At 36.9% G+C, this 18,956-nt stretch overlaps 1 protein-coding gene across 2 annotated transcripts in view; it reads left to right on the forward strand.

Annotated features, from left to right (window-relative positions):
* LOC128861701 (adenylyl cyclase 78C) overlaps positions 1-18,956 on the forward strand; it is a 208,244-nt gene that overhangs the window by 80,887 nt on the left and 108,401 nt on the right. For both annotated transcript variants that reach the window (XM_054100039.1, XM_054100040.1), the window contains exon 2: positions 4,850-5,069. In XM_054100039.1, the coding sequence (XP_053956014.1) occupies positions 5,035-5,069 (35 nt within the window). In that variant the 5' untranslated portion in view covers positions 4,850-5,034. The remainder of the gene's footprint in view (positions 1-4,849; positions 5,070-18,956) is intronic.

Raw genomic sequence — 18,956 nt, forward strand, 5'->3', positions numbered from 1 at the left:
AATTTAAGCTCATTAAATATTGTGACAGAAATACATATATTGCTTCTGAAAACTGTTAAAATAAAAGAGTTTAATTGCGACTTTTGGTGGTTTATAGGATAGGCAATAGAAGAGTAAAATATTGTTTTGGAAGAACCTTTTCGAGGTTTTAATAAAATATAGCCTACTTTTTCTTCAGTGGAAGCTGGGACTATATCGCTCAGTTATGTACATTGTGGTATTTCTTTTCTCTATTTAAAAAAAAATTCTTTAAATATACGCAAGTAGCACTGATAAGTGAAGGGCGCTCGTATATCCAATTAAAACAAAAAAAAACTTATTTGCATTCTCGATACAGCAGCAGTCAGTAGTTGTATTCACTAACTGTAGAAAAATTTCCAAAATCTGAAGGTCCAACCAAATATGGTAGGATCAAAGCATGCCTCCCGATTCGAATTTAAGTCTGCTCTGAACAATTCAAAAGAAGAGTTATAGAGCAATCTGCTTTTGCTATCGCTGAAATATTGTTCTTGGTATTACATATCAGATTCTACCGAGTGCCTTGTATGAAAGGCTAAAGTCTATCGTCAAACGAACTAACTGAACCTGATCCGTAATTCATTAGGCCTGGTATAGCTGCTTTGCTCAGGATATTAACAAAAAAAATAAATAAATCAATCCCTGCCTTGTCTGAATTTGGTTACCCGTAAAATGAATTCATACAATATGCCCAGCTGTCCCAGAATTGGGAAGCGCATCTACCAGACCGGACGATATTTCAAACAGAATGACTTAGCTGCCATGAATCTTCTACATGCTGGTGCTGGAAAAGATTATCAGACACTATACTTATGATTGTTGTCGTATGCCGACGATATTAAAATAATTTGTCCGGATAAAGAAGAGAAGCGAATTGATCTGAAAGTAAACGAGAATAAGACGAGGTATCACTCGTCATCAAAGAAACGCCAGCGTATCGCATTTCAACACGCGCCTCACTATTGATTGCTATACTTTTGAAATAAGCCCCACTGATTGGAAAATAGCACAAGCTAATATCGTTAATAGTATGAGCATTGAAATTCATCGAAGAATCACTCTTGTCAACGAGTGCTAATTTGGACTAGGTAAACAACTGAGAAGTAAAGTTCTGTCTCGACGAACCAACTCCACGTTTTATAAGTTTTTCACTACGGTTGTCTTGTATTCGGAAAAAAAAAATTGTAGAACTCTATAGTGAATATCCTAGACGATGGAGCTTTGAGCTTTACGGGGCATGGATATATATATGTAACTATGAGTAAAGATGCTGAAACTGCCCAGGCTACACCATGAAGTATGAATTGATACAAACGCTTCAGTTCTGAGAGTATTCGATTCGATAAGTGCTGGTGGTAGTAGAGGAAAATGACAGGCTCTTTTGTATTGGAAAGGATTTTATTCACTTCATCCGATAACTAGCAAATGACTGGCGTGCTTTGTTGAGCTCAATCAAAATAGCTTAGGCTAAGATGAATTAAGACTTGTCTTAGACGTATTTTCGGGCAAGAAAAGCTTCTTTAATATATGCTTTATCAAGTTTTCTACGCTAAAATTTATCTAAAATATTACATAATTGATATTGTTTAGATGTACCTATAATCAAAAAAATTGAATTGCTAAAATAAATTTATACATAATAATTATATTTTAAGTCTGGATATTATGTGGATATTAAATCCATTCCGAAGTCTTTTTGACAATATATCAAATCTAAGAAGTCACATTCGTTTGTTCCATCTGTTGCTTTTCTAATAATAAATTAGCTACTACATCTTCTGAAGTGGTAAACCTGTTTCTTGATTTTTTTAAAGCAAATTTTCTAAGTGATGAACCTGATTCACACTGGGCCTGCCCTGCGGCTGCTACCTCGTCTCTTAACATTGGGCGTTTGAACCTGTCATTGGAAGATGTGGAGAAGAGTACTTTAGCCCTATATCCCTCTACAAAACAGGATGCTGATGGTCTTTCAGTTGCTCTTTTCAAATATTGTTCAGCTCTTGCTTTACCTCTTAAGTTAATTTTCAGTAAATCGTTACCCTCCGGTGTCTTTATCGACGACTGGAAAACTACAGTTATGATTCAAATTTTTAAAAGTTGTTAAAACATTGGTGTCAGACCAATCTCGAAGCTCTCGTCAGTATCTAAATTATTTGAAAATATAGTTTAAGAAAATATGTATTTTGCAACTAAAAGTATCATATCACCAAAATAGCATATCAGTTGTTGGAGCGGTGTACACTGTTCTCGAATCCAACGGACGATCTGGTGCCTTACGTTAGCATCGGTAGGAAATATGACGTTTTGATTGATAGAGATCAATGGTGAAGTCCAGACACTAAGTACTGCGACGCTACAGGACAGATGGCCACCGTATTCTTAACGAAAGTCTATGCCACCTTGCATGTAACATACTAGCTAATTGAGAAAAAGTGGCGAGGTAGTATTATTGGAATTTGTAGTGACAGTTAAGTTGCACCGAGAGCCTTTGCTAACTCACGCCGCTCTTCGAAATTAGTCGGTGAATGTAAGTCAAAACTGAACAGTGTTGCAAAACACAACAAAGTTTGTCTTATTTGGGTGCCTAGACACTGCGGTATTACAGGGAATGAGTTGGCTGATAAACTGGTAATGAAGGTTCTATGGATTGACGACTTCATGCGGTCTACCCATAGAAGACGTTTGTCTAAGTGGCTCCTGCAGAGTAGCTAAGTGCTTAGTGAAAGAACCAAGCATAAAATTAACGACCTTTCTTCTAAAACTTAGTAGAAAGAACCTCAGGGTACAGGTAGGTGCAATCAAAGGGAACAACGTCTGTCGAATGCCTGTCTTGTGGACATTGCAGAACATTTTCTGTGTAGATGTCCGGCGGTCTCTAGAATCAGACTACGGCTGTTGGGGTGCGATATTCTGACCATGGATGAAGTTCATACTCTTCGTCATCCGGATCTCTTAAGATTCATCAATGAATCGAAAAGATAGATCCTACCTATCTGTTCCTTCCATTGTGATCTATCTGGGTCAATGGTCTTCCTGACTGAGTTCTTGATCTTGCTCAATCCCCCACAATTCAATCTAATCTATGTAATAACCATTGTGTAGTTTCTATCTGCTCCTTTTTCTGTGTCCTCTGGTGTACCTCAAGGAAGTATATTGGATCCCTTGTTTTTTGTTTTATTTATCTATTTTTTTCTTTTGCCTATTTCCTTCTGTATGCGGATGGCATAAAAATATATGCCATTATTTCAAACTCGGCAGATTTATTGTACATAAACTGCAAACTGATGTTAATAGTTTAGTAGATATTATAACATCGGTGATGATATACTCCAGTATGCTGAAGAAATCAAAGATCTATGGGTGGTTTTTGATGCATGCTTTACATTTCTTAATCATATAGATTTTCTTATATCTAAAGCGAACTCTACTCTTAGTTTTATAAGAAGAAATATTTCGAAATTTGCACACCCTTATACTCTTAAGTTGCTGTTTACTGCATTTGTTCGATTTACATTAGAGTATACCGCGTTTATTTGGAGACCTTACCACCAATTCTCTGAGAGAACTTATTGAGTTCAAAAGGTTTTTGTTAAGTACGCTGTCTCTTCCCATAATTTCTCTGATATTGTCTCACCATATAAATCCCGTTTACTTCAAATTAATTTCAAACATGTAATAACTAGAAGATGTACTAAACCTTGGACAATTTAAATCTCCGGTCGTCTTCATCTAGCGGTAACCGAAGGCCCAGAAAACTTGCTGTTTCGACAGTTTGGGTCCAGAGGGAGAGGCGTATTAGATGAATGGATTTGATGGGGCATATGAAAAGGTGGTTAGTAACGTGCGGGATATCTTTACATGCTGGATATAGGTATGTTTAGTATGTCGGGATCAATTCTAAATTGATAGGAGTTTAACCTGCTATAATATCCAGAACGCAATTGTGCCAAGGTTACGCGGGTCTCTCTGGTAGCTGGAGCTCTTCTTCTGCTATTGGACTTCGATTATGGTAATCGGGGGTCGGGAGCTTATGAGAAGCTTAGGTGGTAAGGGTCTCCCGATGAATGTCGTTTATCGTCTGTCGTTTAACTTTGTCAGGTCCAGTAGTTGTCGATTCGTTTTGTCCTGGATCTCGTCGGGGTAGTTGAAGAGGTGCCTCCTGTTTAGTGCACCGTACCTTAAACTAGAAGATCGATTTTGTCGCTTTTGCTTAGTACTATCAGGGGAGAATTGACAGATCCTCTCTTCTAGAAATGATTAACTTTTCGGTCTCTAGGAGGTGCTTACGTATTAAATATTCATTCCATTTGAGTAGGTCCAGAACAAGGTATGCCTGCAATGCTCTTATTGCTCACTCTATTCATGAACTCAACCAAATCACGAATTCTATTAAATTTGATTTTATATTATCTAAACTATGTTTTCCCGTTCAATTACACCGTCTATTGTAATTTAATTTTCCTTTGTTTCTTGTGTTAAATTAGCTTTTTTAATAAGTAGTCAGTAAGAACAATTGTTTATTGATTTCTGAAATTAAATAAATACTTTGCTACGTAAATATTCGTACATTAAAGCGTAGAAAAGTAAGGCGTAAGCCCTGCCAGTTGGGACTCTCCGTTTGTATTCAGATGTAAGCATTTTTGATAAATTTAACAACCAATTTCACCAATAAAATTAACAATTTGACTATTAATTCCATTTAAAATTTGCTCTCTGAAAGCAATTATCTGAAGCAATTTATAATTAAAATTTGATAATTTTAATTTGGATTCACTCAATCTAATATTTTATCTATCTATTATTAATCTAATATAAACCTCTCTATTTGCAGCTCAAACTCAAATAGTTTAATTAAAATATTTATTTCGATGTTGCGTTCTTGCCATGCATCGAAATCGAAACGTGCTTACGCAAAACACAACAAAGTGAAATTTGCATTAACCAGCAGCAGTAGCTACATATAAACGTGCGACAAGTTCGATGTGAATGTTGAATTGTACCTATGCTTAATCGAAAATGAATACGGACGATGAAGAGCGTGTCTGTCTGCGGTGAGTATAAGCACATCTAACATTTATATATAGTAAGGCTTTAACAATTATATGCTGGACTTAACGCCAAACGCAATATTAAAAACTGTTTATGAATTTTCCAAAAATGTTTGAAAATTAGTCTATAGTTGATTAACTTGTTGCTGATATGCATATATATATGCATAAATAGTTCGTAGCGTTTTCACCCAAGGTTTTTATTTAAGGGGCCCGGTGGTCTAGAAATTTCAAAAAATCGATTTTTTATTTTTTTTTTTGCGGAAATTCCCAATTTTATAGCTTCTACAGCCCATTAACTAGGTAGAGAGCAGTCCGCGCGCTCCGTACGTCAAACTTTATACTCATTTATCTCGAAACGGCCTGGTGTTCTTAAAAAAAACTATTCAACCGAATCGTCGGAAGTTTTATTATGCTGTTCATATTATTACTTACCTTATTTCTTATATTTTTTATTAAAAAACTGAATGAAAACACGATTTTTAGAGTGTCAAATTCAAACCCCTGCCATTTTGCCATTTTTTTGTTTGTTGTTTATTCTAATACGGGACATAGCTACAGTCATACTGATTAATAATTGTTTGGTTTTTGTGTTTCAGATAAATAGAAGAGCCAAAATGGACAGGTCCAATTTTTCGGGAGAGTCAGCTTCAGCGCCATATTTTAAATTATTAAAATTAAAAAACAAAATTTTGTTTCATTGTTGTATGTAAAAAGAAGTTAAATAAAAAGTCTAAAAAATTTAAAAATCGTTTTTCATTTCTTTATTGTAAAATAAAATTCCTGAAAATACCCTAAGCTTTCGAGCTCTAGACCACCGGGACTCCTTAAACAAAAAACAATAATTATATGATTAAGTTAATCAATTATATATTCGACGTTGCTCTTTACAACCTCTCCCCACCTCTCGACCAATTTTTTGATTCCGTTCCGCCAAAAATCGTCTGGTCTGGTGTCAAAGAAGTTGTTAAATCAGTTTTGAAGAAACTCTTTGTTATCGAAGGTAATGCCCTTCATATGGTTTGACTGGGAGCAGAAAAGATAGTAATCGGTCGTAGCAAGGTCTGAAGAATACGGCGGATGCTGAAGGACATTCGAGCTTTTGGAGTGTGGCTTTGACGCCACAGGTTCTGGCATTGTCGTAAAGGAGTATGGTTCGACTGTATCGATCGGGTCTTTTCAGACGAATAGCCTGGGAAATGTAGGGCTCCTTGTTGATCGTGGCATACTTCTCTAGCATTTCCAGTGCACCATGCCCTCCCAGTCCAACCAAACACACATGATGATCTTCTTTATATGAAGATCCGGCTTTATTCTCGGCTTTGGCGTATCTCCTAGAGCCACCCGCTACTTTCTTTGCTTCATATTGATGTATAGACACTATTTCTCATCTCCCGTGACGATTCGATATAAAAAGCGCTGTTTATGACCGCATGTTGCTCGGTGGCATGCGAGAAGCTGAGAAGCAATTTGCAGAATGACTTCTGCATTCTGGGTATTCCAATTATAAGCTTCAAAATTCATAAAAAATTAAATAACTCAAAAATAGATACAATTAATCTTGTTTTGTAACGCAGAAAGAGTTCTATCGAATAAATACTTTCCCTTTGTGAAACAGCAAACAAATCGTTGTAAAATAAAAGAAAATATAAAAAGGCTATAAACTATAAACTTATACTCGTACTCCAAGACAATATGTATGTGCTATTATCTGTTAGTAATGTCAGTAATATAATACATTACTAAAATAACTCATTGCACAAATCGAATATCTAAAGTCAAATTAGCAGTCTTTGCTCCTGATAGGTTTGCACTTCTTCATGTGGAAGGACATCTGCATATGTATGTAAATTAACTTACATTAATTACCACTCACCCTATCAGCCTCCTCTCATGATTTCATGTGTATGTTTTGTTTGACCACTCACCTTAGACCTTTAGTGATTACATTTGATTGGAAGTCCTTACCGCATGCACATTTTGCCTGCAATGAGCAGTTATCTGCGGCTATTGGCTGGCATGAAAGAATTACATTATTAACATACTCGTATTAATACATACTAAACTAAAACATTCATCTAAGCATCTAAGTTTATGTGCAATCCGAACACAAAAAAACCCTAATTGTACTCAATTAATGATCATTACATAACTAATGGAAAATGTTAGTATGGTATAGTGATGATTGAGCGTAGATCAAAAAAGTTGGCAAAACGGGGGTAGTGATAGAAATGTAGATTCTTTCAGGTTTCACCATTTCTATACCTTTCTTCAAAATACCGCACTCAACCTAAACACGGCTGGCGGTAAAATCCGCCAAGCAATGGATTCATGAATGCCTATTTGCGGAGAACGTCGAAATACCATATCAATGTTGATGGTTGTTCAGCAACACTTTGCGCTACAGCAGCAATATTCTCAACAAACCGTTCAGTATTTGGTCTACCAGCACTTTCGCTATCCTCAACGGAACCACTTTCTTAAATTTTTTTCCCCAAGCTTTCAATTGTCAACTCATTCATTCATTTCCACCAAAAAAAATCACAAATTCTTTTATATGACAAATGTCACAAATGCGTCAAAAATGACCAAAAAAACATACACCGCCTAGAAATTATTCACTACTGACATATTGGTGTCACTTTTGAAATAATCTTTATAATTAAATTGTAAACAACTCAAATTTCTTAAAGAAATTAAATACTTAGGGCAACTAATCTCTAACCTCCCAGGCTACATCATCGAGGTGGTAAACTTATTTTCGTCAGCTGATATTCCCTTTTTTTGTTTACAAACAGCAAATCGCTCTTAGTCAATTAGAAAATCAAATTGTAGTTTTCAAATAAATTTCTCGTGCATTGCCACAGTTTCGTAATTGACAAATTTTTGTATGACGAATTACTCAGAAAGCGAAAAAAGTCAAAGAGCGTTTTACTGCATTGTACAAAATTACAAGTAAAAAAGCACACCTTTTCCTATTTCTTGTGACAGGCCCTTAGGTGTGTGATGGTGTGTATGCTTGGTATTTTTGCTTGAGCGTATTGGCGGGGAGGCTATGACAAATTAGAATGTTTAAGGTAACATTAAAGGCAATGGAATATCGACAAGAACAAAAAAAATATCATTGACTTGGAAAATATACAATAATAAATATTTTATATTGTACAATATAATAATCTTTTTTTTTTTTTGAGAAATTTGTACGACATATTTGACTTTTTAAAACAATTTTCTATAAAATTTAATTATTCTTGTTACATAAAAGAACGTTTTCGAATCAGACGATCTCAGCTGTGAACATTTCTTCACGACCAACTGAGAATGTTTTTTCTTATGGATCTTTACAATGTTTTATTGTGATGAACAATTCATCGTCTCGTTTAGTAAAGAAAGAGTGGAGAGAGTATTAATCCATCTCCAGAAAATCTCCCACACAAACTTTAAGTCCAAAGTAGAGGTGCCATACCCATAAAGCCCTAAATTTGCTGATCGGACCAACATATGGGCAACACTGTAATCGATTAAAGGTGGCATGTCATAATTCCGCAATCAAACACGTAACCGGAGAGACGAATTGAATAACCAGTTGCATAGTGTTGTTCGAGGGGTGCCTTTTATATGTCGGGATTAGAGAACAAAAACAAATTTTAATCATCGAAAATCACTTTATTGTTTTTCAAAATATTCTCCATGAAGATCTATACACTTTTGCATGCGTTTGAACCAATTGTCGAAGCACTTTTGCCACTCTGAATGAGGTACCTCCAAAAGATGCATTCTGAATGCCGCAACCGCTTCTTCAGGTGTCGAAAAACGTTGACCTCTCAGTCTGTACGTACTGGAATAAAAAGAAGTCATTCGGTGCCAAGTCAGGACTATACGGCGGATGACCCATTAATTCGATGTTTTGGGTGCTCAAAAATGCATTTGTTTGAGCCGATGTGTAAGAGCTTGCATTGTCCTGGTGAAGAGTGATCCGTCTTTAGCGATTGGTTTTCCTAATTTCTTGGAATACAACTGGCAAACAAATGGTTGTGTACCACTCAGAATTTACTGTTCTGCGTTGTTCTAGTGGTACGGTTGCGACATGTCCAGTTTTTCCGAAAAATGGTCATCGAAATGGCTGAAGATGACGTGCAATTTTGGAACAAAATCATCATGTCTGTAGATATCTTCCTGTTGGAGGTCTCATAATGGTATCAAAACGGCGCTTTAGTGCTATTTGAGGAGTGCCAGACCGGCACTTCAACCATTTCACCTACCTACCTATACAATACACTCATATATATGTATATAAATGTAATATAAGTTTCCTCCAACACGTGCGGTAGCGATTCTCTTTTCGTAAATAGAACTTAGCATAGACTGGGGTCAATCGCCAAGACAGTATCACATGTAGATACGAAAATATGTGCTAGGGATACATCGACCTCTTTTATATTACATTTTGTTCGACATGTGAATATCTATTTTTGTTTTTTCCGTACGGAAAACAGGCGACGAATGGAAGGCAAAATCAAGTAACAGTGAAAACAATCGATTTGTTTGTGCTTGCATGCGCATTCTATTTTAAAATTTATGTTTACTTTATTTCAAGTTGATGAAGTTGAATGTGAAAAGAGACTCAAAAAAATTACTGGTTGATTTATTGTCGCTAATGTTTGCGAGTACTTGCATATTTTTCACATCTTTTGTGGTGCACGAAACAATAACATTATAATTTCGCGGACAACCAATTTTGCACACATTTTAGCAATTCAACAAAGTGATTAGTAATAGGCGTTTAAAGCATTAAAGATGCATTGAACGTCAGTAATAGAAGGAGGAGCTCGGTCAAACACCTGAAAGAAGTGTACGCGCCAATTATTTATTTATTTATTTTTAATAACAACAAATATTTAATATTATTCCATTTCAAAAGCAAATTCCAATTTCAAACACCACAGTATCGTTCGCAATGCAACTATGCGAAACTATTAAAAGTCAAAAGAAAATATGTTCTAAAAGTTTTCTATGAAGAAAAATAAATAAATTAAAAGGAAGACAAAATCTTAAATGTAAATTTATATAATTTATGCAAGCATTCATAAAGCATACGACGCGGCCGCAGTAGCCGAATGCGTTGGTGCGTGGCTGCCATTCGAAAGTGCGGACTTTTGAATGTCCGGGCATGAAATATCAAATAATACAAAAAGATTTTGCTAATAACGGTCGCCCCTCAGCAGGCAATGAGAAACCTCATAAAAACCCATCTGCCTTTTCGCTCTTTACAAAGCGACTGACGAAAGGAGGGAGAAGTGTAATGCTAAGGTGGCAATTGTCTCCCTGCATGTAAATTACTATCTACTTGTAGTGCTGCGGTGGCTATAGCCTCCTGCTAAGGACAACCACTGTGAGTAAATAGGATTGGTACCAAGAATGCTAGAATACAAAACTGCACTATGCCAGAGCCGTGACGTTGGTTCAGAAAATAAATAAACAAAAAGAAGAGGAAAAATAAGCAAAAATAAGTGGTATAGAAGAAATTGTGCCCACATACATCTGCACGGGCACACATGTGCTCGCAAATGTTTGTTTATTTCCTGTACTGACCTCACTCAATTGTCAAATCAAATAAATGAGCGGTTTGCGAATGGCGCCACTTTTGTGTCTACCTTATCTACATCGGAGACTGGCAGTGGTTGTGTATACTAAGTCAGTCTGGGACCGTTGTCTGGTACCCACGGGTTTATACTGCATTTAATTTTGTGGCATTATTGTATCAACTAGTGCGCCATTTCAAAACTGGCTTAATTACTATTATTTGGCCTGTAAATAATTACTTTTCCTATGCTCTACCATTGCTCGTATTATAGGGGTCATAAGGTCAAAGCAGTTCACAGCGATCATAGTTAGCATGATATCCTGTAATTAAATCGTGATGACTGCATTAAAGATTTACGAAAATAATAATCAATGCCAACAGTGCAAATTGTTTTGTAGAGTTCGCTTAAGCACTAACCAAAATGTTTTGTAAATGAAATTAGTGTATCCATACATATGGACAAACATGTTTGTGTAATTACATGGAAATTAGGAAATAAAATGGTTATGGTTATCTTAATTAACAAATATCGCTTCTCCATATCTGATAATAATGAAGGTTATATCTCAGATATAAAATTAAAAAACAAATATGCTGAAAGTACTTTTTTAAGAGTTAAAATCCCTTTAAAAATTTGTTAACCAAAATTAATGTCTAACATGCCAAATTAAATAGAGAATCTAGTGCCTAACTAACTAAGTGCCATCTAAGCTGTACAATTAAGAGAGAATTTCCACTATTTTAGTATTTGATTCTACGTCAGTTTGTATGGTTTTGTTTCTTGCTTGGTCAAATTCGTGAAATGGTCACGAAGAACGAGTGCAGTGTGAGACGGTGCATTATCGTGATGCAAAAACCAAGAGTTGTTGGCCCATAATTCTGGTCTTTTTAGAGGAATTGCTTCACGTAAACGACGCATAACGCTCAAATAATATTCCTTATTAACAGTTTGGCCAGGTGGAAGGAATTCATAGTGCACCACACCTCGAAAATTGAAAAAAACTGTCATCATGACCATTATTTTTGAACGACTTTGACGTGCTCTTTTCGGTCTGGCCTCGCCTTTAGCACAATATTCGCTTGATTGGTCGGTTGTTTCAGGGTCGTAAGCAAAAATCCAAGTCTCATCTCACGTAATGATGCATTTGAGCTTGTCCTGATAGTCTGAAAGCATTGTTTCACACACATCAACGCGACGACTTTTTTCCAAGAAATTGAGAGTTTTCGGTACCAAACGAGATTTGACTTTTCGTAGGCCCAAATGGTCTTTCAAAATAGTTTTCACAGATCCTTCTGATATTCCGATCATATCAGTAAAGTCTTTAACAGTTTAACATTTTTCTGCGACATGGTCGAATCACCAAATGGCTTCTGCAACATGCTAAATGTTTCCGCAGCCGAAATTTCATTCCGCAAACAAAATTTGATGGCACTTCTCTGCTCAATCAGACATTGTAAAAATCGAAAAATGCACTCTTGGTCGTTTGGTAAACACAAGCGTAAATATATTACTGATAATGACATTCACATGAAAGATGGCCCAGATGTTATTAACAGTGCTGCCAACTCATGAAAAAAATAACTAGAGCGAAATTTTAATCCCGCGAAGTTTGACAAATAAATTCACCTTACTTTTTGCCCACAGTAGTATGCATATTCTTTTACTTCTTCCGTAAACTAGCACTGACAAAGGAAAATCATATTTAGTTATAGCGCAGCCTAGAAAAATTGTAGATTGGGAAATATAAAATTTCCCTAATTTCTTCCCTAGAATCCAAATAATGCGTGAGTCGCCATATCACAAACCAATATGCAACACCTTTACATATTTTGAACAAATATTTTAAGAAATTATTTTAATTAGAAGTTTTTACAATCACCAGGCAACTACACACAGTCTGTGTTTATTTTATAATTCGCGCTTACACCCTGTTTTGGGTATTTTGCGAAGCTCCTCCTCCTATTTGTCGTACGCATCTTAATGTTGTGTACAAATGGAGGGATCTACAGTTTAAAGACGCCTCCGAACAGCTAAAGGTTTTTTGTGAGGAGCTTTTTCATGGCAGAAATACAGTCAGAGGCTTGCCATTGTCTGCCGAGGGGCGTCCGCTATTGAAAAAACTTTTTCTATTATTTGGTGTTTCAAGCACTCAGGTTGGAACCTATGCACTTCGAAATGGTAGTCACGTACCAAGTCATTCGGCTACTGTGGTCTAAATAGTTAGCTAACTATTTAATGGAATAGGCCGAGGATAGACATTTGCTGGTCCAAACGATAACCAAGCCCGTTTTAACAACCAAGGAGGTTTTACTGTGTGATTTGCTGAATTGAAATTGAATCAACCAATATATTCTACTCTCATTGAATCAGGCCCTCATTTCAGAGCTAAGGCGAATTGAGTACTACTTATATAGGTGGCGCCTTCTTAAAACAGTTACTTTATTTTTCACGATTTTGACAAGTCTGACGTCAGTTCCCTTTTCCAATACAAAACAAACGAACAAAACCAACAAAAGGAGGAGAAATTATATGTTTGTGAAAATTCAATAAATGGATTGGTAATATTATGAGATTTGAACTAAATAAACTAGTGAAAACGAAGTGCCGTGTGTTAAAATGTGAAAGCACAAATGCAAATAAAGCCTTAAAATGATGTTTTTTGTGTTTTTATGCGGAAGACGCCGTGCCAAGAAAGTATTTGTGTGTGCATATAATTTCCTGTGTTTGGTTGTTTTCATTGCACAATAAATAATTCCCCTCCCTTTTGTTCATTTATTCATGGGCTCATGCGCTATAGTGTCAAAAATTGACCAGATTCAAGTAGAAGAAGTGTACAGAGTTGATGAATAGAAAAGGTGTTGTGTTCCATCCAGACAACGACAGGCCACAAACGTCTTTAGCGACACGCCAGGATCTTCGAAAGCTTGGACAATAGGTTCTATTACATCCGCTCTGTAGCTGAGACTTCTCTAAAAAGGGATTATCATTTGCAAAAGATTCTTGATAGTACAAGCCAACTTTAAGAGAGGCCAATGAGCAGATCATAAATAGGGACAAAGACTTCTCAATTTTGCCAATATGTAAGTTTTCAACCAAGGTTAGGTTAGGTTAATAAATTCATAAACACAGGTCAATTAATTGAGTTGAATAGTTTTTAACCAAAAGGACACATAAAAAATACTGACTACTTTTTACTTGACTAATAGTTTCTTACAACTAAACGTTGTACCATTTGTTGGTAAAGGATAATCTGCAATAGAATAAATTATAATACATGTGGACAAAACGTGGCGAATATTCGTTCTGTTAGCGCGTTGATCCACTCATTGTGTGTTATTTAGCGGTACTTTCCAAAGTATTCGCGGCAACGCAGTTCACAGTGATAGGAATGGTCAATCTGGTGTAATTGAATTGATATAATGAAGAAGTACTTTAAGCTCCTATTTGCATTATAATAACCTTAAACAACCAAAAAAATTCAACAAGAGAAGCTTGCATCCAGTCACATCACTGTAGTGTTTTCAAGCGCAGATCCGTACAATTTACATTACATGATGTTCGAGATTTTGATAAATTTCCCTTCTTCAAACCCCGTTTTTGATGTAGACAGTTAGGATGCCACCGAATTCTCTATGTAGGTAGCAACTAATGCGAAATGAGTTCAAAGTTGTCCTACTGGGATGTTCCTACAGAGGACTGCACAAATTTCTACTAGGTTTCAGTATACGAGGGCGATTCAATAAGTGCCCGTGTTTGATGGCAGAGGGCGTTCCTGAGGCAAGTTGGTGTTAGCATCGTGTGCTGTCATCTATCAAACGACGGCTAAACATATTTCAGACTGATTGATAGGCTAGTTTGGATTTGGCAGCTATTCGAGTAAGACGGGTTTCGTGATTTTCGCTAAGATGGAAAAAGAGTATCGTTCGGTAATTCGTATCTTGTTTTTGGATGGAATAATATGTGCGAACATAAAAAAAAGTTGGATGCTGTCTATGGGAACAGCTTCGCCATCTACGACCACAGTTAGATATTGGTTCAACGAATTTAAACGTGGGCGAACATTCGTTTCTGGTGAGTAACGACCAGGACTCCTGGCAGACGTGGTTACCAAGGAAATCATTGAAAAAGTCCACGACGAGATTCTCGCTGATCGACGAACGAAAGTGCGCGAAGTAACATAGGCCATTAGTGGGTCAACCGCAACGGCAATTAATATTTTACACGATGAAAAAATGTTCGGCCTGACAGGTGCTGCGATTGCTCACAAACAACAACAAGCGCGTGCGGTTTGGAGCAGTTAAAGTGAAATCCGAAAGAATTTCTGTGTCGAGTTGTCACCGTTGATGAAACCTAAATTCATCATTACGCACCAGAAATTAAGCAACAATCAAAACAATGGATTTCTCTCGGTGAATCTGCTACAAAGAAGGCGAAGACAGTTCCATGGCCTTTTTGAAGGAAGAACGATCACTTTGCAATATTACAATGAGTTATTGGATCGCTTTCACAAAAAATTGCAGAAGACACCGCCGTATTTGGCGAAAAAGAAGCTCGATAAGGCACCAGCACATTCATCCGGAGTTGTCGCCGTCGAACTGCATGAATTGCGTTATGATTTTCTGCCACGCCCCCGTATTCACCCGATCTGCCTCGCTGCAACTTTTTCTTGTTCCCTAACATGAAGAAATGGGTCGCGGAAAAAAATTTAATTCAAAAGAGGAAGCCATCGCCGAGACAGAGGGCTACTTTGAAGAGTTCAACAAATCCGATTTTTGGAGTGGTTAAAAAAATGACCGGAGCGTTGAGAAAAGTGTATCTTTCTAAAAGAAAACTATGTTGAAAAATAAAAAAAAAAATTTAAAAAAAAAATGCTGTCTGCATTTCTAACACGGATACTTATTGAACCACCCCCGTATATTGTGAAAACAAAACTTTACATCTTTAGCGGTCAAAAAACATAGCCGATTTTGAAGTTTTATTTCGGTAGTAGATAAAGAAACAAAGAGCAGCAAAATGGATGAATTTTTAAAACCAACTTTAAGTTGTTGCTAAGACCCTAAATGGAATTTTCCATAATCCTAGAGTGACGCTACCCATTTCGACCATTACGCGCTAAGTAAGCTGAATCATCGTTGAACGAACTTATATTGAAATAGTTGTGGATTACTAAATCGCTTTTGTTCCCTTCGGTCTGCGTTCAGACCAGCCTGTTCTTCCCTTTTCTTTTCATGCAAAAGGCGTCGCAGACGGGCAGCAGAACGCTTGCTTCGATTGGTTGTAGTATGGGTGTGGCAAAGGTAGAACTTCATTTTGCCGTTTTTCATACTTAAGTTTTCATTTCGCCCTTGCTGTCATTGCATTTTATGTAAATTTTTATGCATATATGCAAGGCTCGCAGATATCACATACATATATCTGTTTGTATATTTTTATATATGTTTGTATCTATGTATATTAGATACGCACGAAAAGGAATAGCTTCTGCTAGTCATCGAACGAATCTCCTTGTGTTACAGACTGTCTAAAATGACAGCAACAAAAAGTTAAGAAAAAATACTTACTAACGTACTAGTACATAGTATTAGTCCATGTTACCTCGTACTACATACCCGCATTAAAATAGACAATTCATAACTTGTTTGGAATTTCGCTTCACATACCGGTGAAAGGACATTGCTTAATAGCAGACAAATAGCACCACTGCAACTATGCGGCGGGATTTTCAAAGAAATGCTAAAAACTATTTTTTATACTTACCTATATTTACATACACACACTAGCATGCGGCTTATATCACTACTTTTATTTTCCATCTGTCATGTGCGCAGAATCTGCGTGTGTCCTGTGTGTCAGTTAGTGAATAAATGTGAAATACCCTAACGATTTATGAGGCATCTCCAATTGAAAATCAATAAAGCGTTAAGACGAAACACAATACAATACGCATCTGCAAACATGTGCAAATTTGTAAGGATATGGGTATATAACTTGGCAACACACAGAGTAGCTTCCGTTCACCATAACTGCTTTACTGCTGCTATGCGCAACAGCCAGAGGGAAGCACACAGAGGACTTGGTGCAGAATTGTGTAGTTTTTTTACTTGTTTTTACATACATATATTGGGTGTTTTTTTAGCTACATGAGAACCATCGATATTGATAAGTATGGTTTGATAGCTGAGATTGCAAACAGTGTTAACATTCCTGATCAGTAAGGTTTAATAAGCCATTCTGAATCGTTTAAAGCTATGGAAATTGTGAAAATTTAATTAGAAAAAATAAATTTGTTCACGAATTTTATAAAGGGAAGTGTTGAAGAAAACGCCGAAATGTCGAACGTTCTCAACTTCTTGGCCTTTGCCCTTCGTCTACGTGGAAAATTATACGTAAGGATCCTGGCCTACGTACCTATAAAATATAGCTCGTGCAAGAATGGAAGCCTAATGTCCCCCTTTGCGTCACATTTTAGCTAATTGTGCTCACTTAGATTTATTATTTAGATTCATTCCCAAAAAGTATCCAAAAATTGGACCGAACGCACGGACCATGTACTTCGTTGCCGCGTCGGACATATATATGCCGGATATATTATTACAAAATTAGATGTCTTGAACCAGATTAAAATAAAAATTTATTCCAACAGTATTTCTTGCTTTGTATTATCATTTTATGTTCTTCAGCTCTTAAAAATTACTCTTTAGTTTTCCGGCACAATTCTAAATGCTTTCTTAAAGAGGAAGAATTGTGGGATTCAAAACATATATTAAAATTCTCGGTTGCTTGCAAACAACGACCACAATAATGCGATTTACTACCAAATATGTATGACCAACTATACCTCTCAAAGAACGCAAGGGGGCTTCACTGCGGAGGTAGTCAGCATTGCGCAACATAGCATACAAGTGGCTCAGGAACGGCTTTGCGCGAAAAATCTCAAACTGGTTATCCATAAGGCATACTCATCAGGGTACTCATCAGCTGCGTAAGAGGATAAAAAAGGTGCAGCTCAGAGTTGGCGGCAACTTCATTGAGTCTAAGCCGCATGTGAAGTGCCTAGGCATCCTCGTAGATCATCGACTTAGCTGCGATTGCAACGGTAATTCTTGCCACAATAATGGCAAATGTCAGCGGACCAAGACAGCAAGCAAGACAGGTGCTGGCAGGAGTGATAAGGTTTATCCTCCTCGTGCGACAGTTTGGTGGGGTGCATTTTAACGCGCTACTTATGCACGAGGATTTGCTTCGTGCGCTATTTTCTGTGCGCTCTTAGAGTCTGCTCTGTCATAACGGTTTCGGAAGACGCTGTGCTCGCCATAACTGACCTATGTCCACTTGACTTGGTAGAGATATGTGCTGCTAAATATATAAGGCGCAACAACAAATCCTTAGTCGTCATAGAGGTTTTAAAGCATACCTTCTTCCCTTTGGGCATAAGAAGGCTCTATACTGCGAACCAGAAATCGACGAAGATGCGGAACATGTGCTTTTCGATGTTCTCGTTTCAGAAGACTTAGGGAGCGACTAGAAGATAACCTCGGATGTAGTGTCACGCCCAAGAGTCTAGTACCACAGATGCTGAAGAGCAAAAACACAGAGAACGACATGCAGCATGTGGCTGCCGATAATGCAGTAACTTCGCTACAGCGAGTAGGCAAAGCAAAGACGCGAACGTCAAGAAAGCGTGTAAGCCGTCCAACACAAAATTGCAGGCAAACTAACGATACCAGACAGAGAAACTTACCTTTCCATGGTATAGACAGATTCATGGCGGGTGGGCGAGCCCTGATATGACAGGGGTTACTATCACATCAAATAATTTAAGAAATGGGTGGCAACAAGTTGATGCTATTTTCGTTTTTTTTTTGCATCTGGAGAGAAACAGACGTAGAGTCTAGTGCTCAAATCGCCTCCCAACGAAATATTTATCGGTAGTAGCGGGCGGAACGGTACTTTGACGATAGAAGGTTTAGTATGGGTTAAAGTCCCACACTGACCGAGTTAGGATTTCGGTGCTTATCCCACATACAAATTAAAAATAAAAATAATAAGCTGTACGATATTTAGGATTTTGTTCTATATGTTTCTAGCTCCTTCATGGTAATACAAACTTTCTTTTTGCAAATTTTTGAGAATTGTTTAGAATTAAGGGCTATTTTTGGTAATTCGCGCCTATCTCAGTTATCGAAGAATAGCTCTACTCTAAATTATGGACGTATATACCTATTAATGGCACATGTATCGCTGGATATAAGCTTTATTAAACGTTTAGCCAAATTACATTTTTTATTAAAATCAAACCAAAAGA

This window comes from Anastrepha ludens, chromosome 4, assembly GCF_028408465.1.
Source record: "Anastrepha ludens isolate Willacy chromosome 4, idAnaLude1.1, whole genome shotgun sequence".
Classification (NCBI taxonomy): Eukaryota; Metazoa; Arthropoda; class Insecta; order Diptera; family Tephritidae; genus Anastrepha; species Anastrepha ludens.